We start from the raw sequence: 11,026 nt of genomic DNA on the forward strand, positions 1-11,026 counted from the left end.
AGATGCGATCACCCCTCAGTCCCACCCTAACCAATCTCCTGAGCTCGTTCAAGTTGGCCTGCCTGAAGTCTAGCACTACTGCCCTACTATGCGTCTTTGCCACCTTATGCCGGATAGTGAATCCTATCACCTGGTGGTCACTATCCCCTAGGTTACCTTGTACCTATAGCTCCCCCACCAAGTCCTCCCCTGAGGCCAGCACCAAGTCAAGTAAGGCATCTCCCCTAGTGAGACTGCATACCTCCTGTGTTAGATGCAGGTCCTGTATGCAGGTTAAGAATCTATGTGAACAGGAAGACCTGGCCGACTGCTCCTCCCAGCAGATGTCTGGGTAATTTAGGTCACCCACGACAGCTAGGTCTTTTGAGCATGCTGCCTTTGAGAGATGTTTCAAGAATTCTAGGTATAACTCTACCCCCTTGTGTGGGGGTCTGTAGTAGACCCCCACTACCAAGTTCCTTTCACCCCTACCCCCTTGTAATCTGACCCATAGGACTTCAATTTGCCCGTCCTCTGTCCCATCTTTATTACAGAGGATGTATAATGTTCCCTAACATATAGAGCAATGCCCCTGCTTGTTTCCCATACTTCTACCATTAGTATAGAGACATCTAAGGCCCCTGATAGCTGCCTTTAGTATTCCCCCATCCTGATTCTTAGTGGGCTCTTTAGTATTTCCTGCCTGTTCTTTATTCCCCTCGACACACTAAACAAAACAATAATTCTTACTTCAAACTCTACTCCACTCAGCTAGAGTTATGTATATCCCCTCACACTGAAATCCAGACAAACACCTCAAGGAAAGGAGGTGAAAGAACCTAAGATTTTTTTTAGTGATATGGTTGCATGTATAAGACTCCAGAAATAACAGCAAAGTTTGCTTAGCTGCTAGTAGAAAACATATCAGATAAATGCCCACCAAAAAAGGAATGGGACAACAGTACAACTGACCTGAGCATACTATAAGTTACCAGTCAATGCCCTGCCCAGAAGATGCAATACAGCTGCAACCAGTGATGCTGCACTGCTAATGAAACTGAAGCTCTGTTACAGTAAGGGGACAGCCTGTGAGCTAGGTTGTTAGTGGCATTCTAAAACACAGCTTTTCAGTGCTTATGGGGAGAAAGTCACACCCCAAGATATCATTTAAAAAACCGATATGAAGGCCAGTTTAATTACTTAGAGTCTGTTTAGTTATTCAAAATATTTCCTGTTACACCAGCCATGGAGATAAGCAAACTACATTACCTGCATCAAAACCAAAACTTGGTACTATGTCCACTGTTCCGTGAAAGGCTCCAGCCCATGCTGAGGTAGCACTGGTGACAGCAGTAGGGTCTGTCTTTGTCACGTCACACTGCGGAGCAGGAATCCTGGCTGCACGTACTGAAGGCATCAGCAGGGATCCATATCGGGGGTCATGGTGTGAGCTGGGGTGATGATGGTGCATGTGTGGATGGGGGTGATGGCGATGCATGTACACATCATGCATGTGTGCATATGAAGGGCTCACCTGAGATGTTAAAGGATAATGCCAGGAATCTGATGCAGGAGGAGGAGGAGGAGGCGGGGCAGTGTGATGAAGGCTGTGTCCTGGCCAGCTGCTAGGATCTGCTGTTGGGAAGGTGCTTGATGCAGTAACGGGGAAGTCAGGATGAACTCCACTCAAACATGGTGGAGGTGGAGGTTGATAGGAGCCAGTCCAAAATGAAGTTGGAAAACTGCTTCGTTGACTTGAAACCGTTGAGCTCTCTGGAAGGGAAGAGAAGAAGGTTGGAGTAACATTGCATTTACTCAAATACAAGCTGAGATTTTTTTCCAGAATTAGCTTCTCATTTCACATTTGCATGCAAGGGAACCTCATTCAATGCACTGCCTATCATTAAACTGCTGCCAAAAGCAGCATGTGCTCAGTAATGGAAGCCAACTATGAAGTTGATTAAATGCAGTCAATACCAAGAAGAACTATAACACATGACCCATATTGGGCAAACATACTGATGGATACCTACCACAAAAATAGATTAATACAGCCTATCTAAATAAAATAGGTATCAGTGTCCATTGCACACAGTCACCCTCAGCACCAACTCTTTCAAGTCATGGTGAACCACTACATTTTGACTTCCTCTTCACTCTCACAGTTGAGCTGTGCCTTTCTTTCCTATTTCCAATTATTTCCGTTTCTTCACCAGCCTTAAATGTGTGGCAAACATCATCAAACGGGCCCCTAAATGGTTCACAGAGGATCCCTCTGCCCCACCTCCCTCAGCCTGTTATGTATGATTAGTGTGGCCCTGCCTTCCATGAGGTGGAGCCAGACCAGGTTGCACCTCATCTGTATATAGAATTTTAGAGGATCCCAGGGCTTGTGACAAGCACACCTGTCATGAGTAGGGGGCTAATTAGCACATGGAACCTTTGTTTTGTGGGGAGGAGGTATCTGAAGTACACACACATACTGATAGTGCTGAGATATAAAAGGTCAGCATGGCTTGAAATGCTGTTGACTCTGCAAGGACCCAGCCCAATGAACTATATGGTAAATCATGAGCCTTTTGGCTTTGGACTAATATCATGCATAGTTTCTACTATATATATGAAGGTATATATAAGAAGTTCGGTTTAAAAGTATGTTTATGGAGTACCTTTGCTAAAACCTGAAGCAATTTCCAAACAGGTAATATGCATCAATTCTGGATGAAATAAGTTTGTGAGTACCCATAGTCATGCAGATTACTACAGGCATGTTTATTTTGAAGTCAGTGTTTTCAAATTTGCCCCTCACTTCCATGTGCTGAGAGATATTAGGGTCTGACAGTAAAGGGGCTACAGGGGGAAGAAACTGTGGAGGAGGGGCAGAATTAAAGAGGGCTACCTGACCCCTCTTAGATTTATTTTCCCTGATGTAGCAGTGGGAAGGGGGCAAATTCAAGGCTAACCTGCAATAATTAGATTCTACTTAACAAATTAATATTTTCCCATATATAGAATCTAATTATTGAGGGCTTGTCTTATATTCAAGTAAATATGGTATACTTTAAATGACATCATTTAGTTTGAATTTGACCTCCTGTATAACAGACTATGGAATCTCTCTTAGTAATTTCTGCATCAAACTCAAAACTTGTTTGAGCTACAATTTATAATTTCAAAAAACATTCAGCCTTAATTTAAAAACTTCATGATAGTTAATGCTACTCTTTCAGTATAATTTCTCCCTGAAGGCTTGTGAATAAAGAGATGCACTTGATTTAAGCATTTGCTACTAGTTTTTGTATGTGACTAATACCCTGGGCCAGACAACAGGTGCATAAATGGACCGGCACCTAAATGCGATACTATTCAACTCTACTCTAGTTCCTGAAAAACTGTTAAAACAATAGGTAGGTGAGTTTTCCTCCCTCCCACTGCTTTCTTATGACTCAATATTAACGATAAAATAGAGGTTGTTACAAAAGTAGACAGTCTAATAAGTATTCAGGTACTCAAGCAGAGTGAACAGAGTTGCATGTAGGCTCCTAGGTCCTCCTATATGCGTAATACATGTAGTAGAATCTGGCCCATATAAATTTTAATTGATTAAGTGTTTTTATTGATGGGATCAAGCCTAATACCTATTGAATTACAGAATTCAAAAGTGGTCTCACATCCAATATGATTTCAGTCACTGCACAGTCAACAAAACTGACCGTGGAAAATAAATGTTTTCGTGTTTTAAGTCCTCCTCCAGTAGAATTACTAACAGAGATTGCAACTCGTCACATACTTTTGGGTAAAGCTCCATCTATAAAACAACTTTAAACCGAATAAACTAATTAATGGGAAGTAGATTAAGTCTTCAATAAAAGACCTATGTGCTTTTGCAATATGGATTCAATATGTGCATGTTTAAACCCAATTCAATGCCATTGTATTATGACATCATATTTTTAAAAGTCCCTCTTTCCAAGGAGTGGTTAGTGGGTTTGAACTGTAGTAAGAAAATGAACACCTCCAGAATCCTGGCTTCCTAGTCAAAAGTCCTGTTTTAAAGTCTTCCATCCTGAAATATTCACCAATTTAAAATAGAATTTTTTGGTCAAAGATGGAAATGTTAAAATTCAGGACTCTAGCCTGAACAGAGATACCAAAACCATAAAAATACCCCATGGAGAAAACAAAGGTGGGGAAAGTTTTATGTAGGATCAGTTAGGGAATCCTCCTAAACCATATAAAGTCTGCAAAAATATTTATATGATTTGACAAAAAATTACCTTTATTTTTTTAAACAAGCAACTGCAGAAAAAAAGACTTGGGTGCAGACATCTTTAAGAATGAATGTGTGCTTCCAAACCCATTAATCTGAACTTTGTTTCCTTTAAACAAAAATGTCCTTGAAACATAAAAACTATAAAAATGCTTTGTCTGTCTGACTGCATCACTATAACATATTTATGGGTCTGACTCAAAATCCATTAAAATCAATGGGAGTCTTTTTGTCGCCTCCAACAGGATTTGAATCTGGCCACTTCAGCCAATTGAATATGAATAACTTCTAATACTGATATTTTCTTTGGCAAACACATTTTGGTTTTGTACATAAAAGTTACCTTCATACCAAACTGCTTCAAATGTTAAAAGGCTATCTAATAAAATACAACTCTGTGTCTTTATTTAAAAAGTGTGATTCAGTTTTCTGTAATAAACTTTTCTAGCACCTCATACTAGAGAATCTCAAAGTACTTCAGCAATTTTGCTTACCTACACCTTGCATCATTCCTCTGAAATAGGTATTATCCCCCATTTTACAAATAGGCAAAAAGAGTGCAAATAAACTGCCTACAGACTTGGTAACAGACTTCGAGCGGGGAAAGGGAAGGAGATGGTAGACTTTCACTTCCAAAATATTCAGGACAATCTAGTTAACATAGTATATTTGGACTTCAAAAAGCCTTTGACAAGGTCCCTCATCAGAGGCTCTTAACTAAATTAGGTAGTCACAGGAATACAGGGAAAGTCCACTTGTGGGTTAAATGTTGGCTTAAAGATAGAAACCAAGAGTGAGTATACATAGTTTTCAGGATGGAAAGAAGTAAACAGCAGGGTCTCCTAGGGATTTGCATTGAGACCCGTGCTATTTAACATATTCATAACTAATCTGGAAAGGGAGTAAGTAATGAGGTGGGCAAATTTGTGGATGACCAAAAAACTATTCAAAGTGGTAAAGACCAAAGCAGACTAAGCAACTACAGAAGGATGGTTGAGCAAATGGCAGTTGAAATTCAATGCAAGTAAGTATAAAGTAATGCAGGTGGGCAGAAAACAAACTATACCTGCAATGTTTGGCTCTACATTAGCTTTTACCACACAGGAAAGAGATACGAGACTCCTTGTGGACACCTCACCGAAAACATCAGCTCAGTGCTCAGTAGCCATCAGAAAGGCAAAGTAAATGGTAGGGATTATTAAGAAGAGGATTTTAAACCAAACTGAAAGCATCATTATGCCCCTTCCTATATCCGTGGTGAATTCACACCTTGAATACTGTCCCTAGTTCTGGTCCTCAGAAAAGATATAGAAGGTCTAGAGAAGGTACAGAGAAGGGCAACAAAGATTAATGTTATGGAGGTGCTTCCATGTGAGGAGAGACTAAAGTGGCTAGGCTTAGTCAGTTTAGAAAAAGAAACACTTAAGGGGGGACATGATAAGGGCTTACAAAATACTGAGTGTCAAAAGAAAGGAAATAGGGATTTATTATTTACTGGTCTCACAATACAAGAACTAGGGACTACAAAACACAACTAGTAGGTAGTATGTTTAAAGTTACCAAAAGGAAGTTCTTTTCCACACCATGTGCAATTCAAGTATGAAACTCATTGCCACAAGATGTTTTGGAAGCTAACCGTTTAGCCCAATTCAAAAAAGGACTGGAAAAAAAATTATTGGAGGAAAGGGGCATCAGTAGCTACTGATAACGGGAGTTAGGCATGCAGTTTCTGAGTTAGAACTTCCTATACCTTAAATGCTGGAGGCTGCAAGTGAGGGAGGAAGAGTGGGAAAAAACCCTGGTCATACCCCCAGTTCACTCTCCCCTTCAGCATACACTGAGACACAGGATACTGGGCCAGATGGATCTATGGTCCAACCCAGTAAAAGGCAATTCTTATATCCTTTGCTCTCACCACTATGATACAACCTTCCTTTAGATTAAAACAGAGCTCAGCACTCTGTACCCAGTATTTTATCTTTATTTTCAGTAGAAATTGTTACAAACATTATAGTGACTTTCAAGGCAGAGAAGCTCCAAAGATGAATCACCTCAAAAAACAAGACCCTTATGCAAAGAAATTGTTGTTTAACCACTCAGTTAATGTTATTAGCAATACGATAAGAGCCTTCAACCAGCATATTTGTGAATATGAATTACAGGCCATATTGACAAAGTCAGCTAGACATACAATTGTTCTAAATTGGGTCTGAAGTATAAAAAACATGTGTTTGATTCTCTTAGTCTACTTCCTACTGAACAAGAGCCTGTTTTATAAAACCATTACCTGTGGCACTTGGCTCTTGCTGTCACCTCAATTGCAATGCCAAGTGGTGAATGGGACAAGAAGTTCCCTTGGGGACAAGGTAGTCCCTACTGCGCACAGTAAAAGAATATTGACAAGGCAATTTAAACTCCCCTACTCATTCTTTTCATCTTACGTGCATAAAAAAGAAGACTGCCCAACAAGCCTATCAAACAGCATTTTTTTTTGCAGGCACTAAATGTATGATACCATCAACAAAAATGTCCATTACATATTGTATCAGCCTCCAAGTTGAACCACAGCCAACTATAGCACACATGAGGATGTATATTTCCATTATAGCTGAGGATTCTTCTTTCCCCCTCACCTTACAAAATCTGCAAGTGTGGTCAATAGTTTTTGCCAGTGCTACATTATAAGATACACAAGTAAGAGCCTAAGTCCTATGGGGACATTTTAATAATGAGAAAACTATCTGGGTAGAGGAGGTGTTACTTTAACCATTCAGTGCTATCAACTGTGACACTGACCCTACAAAAAGAAAATAATACACCAAACAACTTAAATTGGTCTTCATGAAAAATGAAATAAAATAAAAGCATGGCCAAGAAACATACTATAGTTACCACAACCATTTCCTATTCTGTGGGGGAGGCCAGAGGTTGCAATCTCTCAGGTACTACAGTGATAGCTGACTGCAATTCTTAACTATTTAGTAGTGGCCAACATGAAGTGTATTGCACTGAAAAAATGCCACAGTATGCATGCTAGGAAGAAAATAGTTTATATAATGTTCTGTAGTTACTGCTATAGTGATTCTTTATTAGCGACTTGGACAACGGGGTAAAGAGCAGCCTGTTTAAATCTGTAGACAACAGCAAGATTTGGGGTGAGGTGGGCACACTAGTAGGGAAGGACAGATTACAGTAAGACCTGGACAGGTTACAGGGGTGGGCAAATGAAAGTAGGATGGGATTCAATACTGACAAGTGCAGGGTGCTACACTTGGGCAGTAAGAACCAGCAGCATACCTATAGGCTGGGGAACTCCCTTCTCAAAAGCACAGTGGCAGAAAGAGATCTTGGAGCCATTATTGACTCCAAGATGAACATGGGCCGACAATGCAAGGACACAGTCAGTAAGGCTAATCGTACCTTGTCCTGCATCCACAGATGCATCTCAAGCAGGTCCAAGGAGGTGATCCTCCCCCTCTATGCGGCACTGGTCAGGCCACGGTTGGAGTACTGCGTCCAGTTCTGGGCACCGCACTTCAGGAGGGATGTGGACAGCATTGAGAAGGTCCAGAGGAGGACCACTGGCATGATCAGGGGGCAGCAGGGCAGACCCTATGAGGAGAGGTTAACGGATCTGAACCTGTTCAGCCTTCGCAAGAGAAGGCTGAGGTGGGACCTGGTGGCTGTCTAAAAAACTTATTGGGGGGACCAGCAAGGTTTAGGAGAGACCTTGTTCCCCCGAGCACCTCCCGAAGTAACAAGAAATAACCGCCATAAGTTGCTAGACAATATGTTTAGACTAGACATCAGGAGGCGCTACTTCACTGTCAGGGCGGCTAGGATCTGGAACCAACTTCCAAGAGAAGTGGTGCTCACTCCTACCCCAGAGATCTTTAAGAGGAGGCTCAACGTTTACCTGGCTGGGGTCATTTGAGCCCAGTTCTCTCTTACCCAGGGCAGGGGGTCAGACTAGAAGATCTACAAGTTCCCTTCCAACCCTACATCTATGAATCTATGAAAAAGGAAAAAATATATTTGAATTATGAAAGAAAATGGGGGAAAAAAATACCACTAATTCTAAAAACTTTTCCAAAGCTTAGATTTCAGTTTATTTCAACTGCATGGAAAGTTTGAAGAATCTGTATTATTTAATTTGTCAGGGATAAAAAGAAAAATCAAAGGTTTGACCCTCGGTACTAACTCTCTTAAAAGATCAACTTTAAAAATGAGCAATATAAACAACTATACTTTTTTTTTTTTGCAAATGCATTTGATATGTAAAAGAATAATGGATGCTACACGCACACACAAGTTGAACAGTTGAATACCTTAAGTCAAAACATAGCTAACCTTATCTATGGAATCACAAATGGCACCTCCATCATGAATTCAGGTGAAAAAGTAGAAGGATAATATTATTATCCTTCTTTCAGGACACAAGACAAATAATCCAACAAAAGAATAATATGCAACCTGCTCCTACCCACTTCCACAATTTTTCTGCATCTTTCTGAAAGGCAATAATAAATGCAAATTATCAACTTCCTAAGAACACGGAGTCCGTATAAAGCAATACACATGTGCTGCACTGAGCCTCTTTAACCTTAACGAATGGACACTGAAGCAGCTGAGTGTCTTTCCCTCTTCCTTTTTTTCAAGCTGCTCTGTTTTAGACATTAGTTTGGCCATGACAAAATCCATTTCAGCCTTTTATCTTGAAAAACAAACATGCTCTTCATTCTCTGGGAGTGCGAACTACAGGATCTAGGGTACCTGGAATGCATGAAGAGCCTAGGGGGCAGGTAAAACCTCTTGCAAATCCCAGGAATACTTTCATACCACAGGGTTCTCTGCATCATGGGGAATTGTGAGTCAGGCATTCTTATTTGGGCTACTGTCTGTCCCTTCAGAGCCCCAAGGGGAACCATGGAGACATCTTAGAGAAAAAGTGCATGGAGATATATGATGCCACAGAGATTATAGGCTTTTCCTCTTCTTCAGTGTAAGATGTACAAGATTTCTATGCAGAGAGTCCTCTCTACTCACTGTTTGGGCAGTAGTATGATCATATTTGTATAATATTTATAGCTCATCTGGAAGGACACACTAGCCATTTCCAAATACTTGATCTTTCTTTGTAACAGTGAGGTTGATCCCACTCCTATTCAAGTCTGTTCAAGTTAATGTTCTCCTATTTAAATTAGTGGAAAAGCACCCATTCACTTTAATAATGCAGGGTTAAACCATAAATCCCTTGAGCTCCCCAGCCATTTTTGTTGCCCTTTGCTTCACACCCTCTTATTTGTTAATGTCTTTCTGGAAAGAAGATCATTTTGTATTATTTCTCTTTTCTCAGTGAAGTTCAAAATTCCTCTGTCTGTTTATCATCTGCAAGTGCTCCCTATTCGAGCTCATTCAGCAAGTTCAGTTTGTTGAATGATCCACTGGTCTGTGGTATCTTAACCTCCCCAACTTGATACACTTGTTAATGAACTTTTGCCTACAGCCCTTCTGCCAACTTATAGTCCATATAATTATAGAATGACTTCAATTATACCATTACATTTTTGAGAGATTGCATAAAACAGTCCCTCTCTTTTTACAAAAAATCAAATATCTCTCTTGCTCTTTTTCCATTCACTAATTTTGTAATTCTCTAAAAACAAGCTGGTTTGGTAGCCAGAATTACTGCTTATCTATCTAGAGGCATGTGCCTCCTATCTGTTACTATAGTGTTTGGCTGCCTTACAATCTCTAATGTACTTATGCTTACAACACTCCTCTAAGTATTGTATTATCCCCACTTGATGAAGGGGAATAGAGCCACTGAGACCCTGACTGTCTGTGGCATAGCAAGGAAATGGATGCAGGTCTTCTGACTTCCTGGCTAACATCATAACAATTAGCTCATCCTTCTTTTAACCTCTGGGGCCAAATTTTTCACATTGAGGGGGTGAAAGTTATACCTCAGTTCTTTCAGTAGTTCGCATAATGGCTGGTGCTGGTCCCTCAGAGACCTCATCTTGAAGCACTGAGCATCAGGTGAATTTCAAGAGCCAACTTCCTCCAGACCTTTGATTCTTGCTCCCTACTTGTCACTCTTAGCCACTTACTTCCAAGAAATTCCTTGCTGCTTCCCTGAAGACCAAGGGGATATTTCCACCACCACCACAGATGCAAGATTCCAGCAGGAACACAGTGTTTGCAGTCATGAAACAGATTAAGCTAAACAACACAAGGTTAAACTCTTGTTTTTCTTACCTCTCCATAGAGGACTCAGACCTGCTTTGCTTTTTGAAAGGGCAGTTTCTGGGTTGAAGTTGCTGGCTTGGCTCAAAGCTCTTGAGAAGTGCTCATCCACTACTGAACCAATGTCTCCCTGGAAGTAAGTGAAAAGGACACAGCGAGAGTTAAGGTACTCCATCTCAGCAGGCTGGTCTTTCTCATCTTCCTCTTGTTTGCTGGGAAGGGTCACCTCCAGAGATTCTTGCATCTTGGCATACACTGCTAACTTCTTCTGGGATTAAAGAAAAAACACAACAAGAAAGTGGCAATCAATAGTGAAAGTCATTGGAAGCACAGAACCCCATGTCCTCAAAGAATCATTTTAAAGAAGCTGAAGCTTTATTTCATTATGTCTTGCGTAAAACTGGGCAAGCAAAGGAAAACGTTCCCAAACAGTCATTAAAATATTTGATCCTGTTATTAAATTGAAGAAATGTTGAAAACTTTCTACACAAGTCACTTAAAAGTATCACTTCCTCAATCCAAATTGTT

The 11,026-nt window shown here is 40.5% G+C and overlaps 1 protein-coding gene across 1 annotated transcript in view; it reads right to left on the bottom strand.

The window, feature by feature from the left end:
- Positions 1–11,026, bottom strand: part of VGLL3 (vestigial like family member 3) — a 38,435-nt gene that overhangs the window by 16,699 nt on the left and 10,710 nt on the right. Inside the window, exons 3-4 of the mRNA XM_019525676.1 lie at positions 10,511–10,763; positions 1,249–1,752 (exon numbers count right to left, since the gene is read on the bottom strand). Coding sequence (XP_019381221.1) covers positions 1,249–1,752; positions 10,511–10,763 — 757 coding nt within the window. The remainder of the gene's footprint in view (positions 1–1,248; positions 1,753–10,510; positions 10,764–11,026) is intronic.

The sequence above is a fragment of the Gavialis gangeticus genome, unplaced genomic scaffold (assembly GCF_001723915.1).
Source record: "Gavialis gangeticus isolate Ggan-Ray unplaced genomic scaffold, GavGan_comp1, whole genome shotgun sequence".
Taxonomy (NCBI): Eukaryota; Metazoa; Chordata; order Crocodylia; family Gavialidae; genus Gavialis; species Gavialis gangeticus.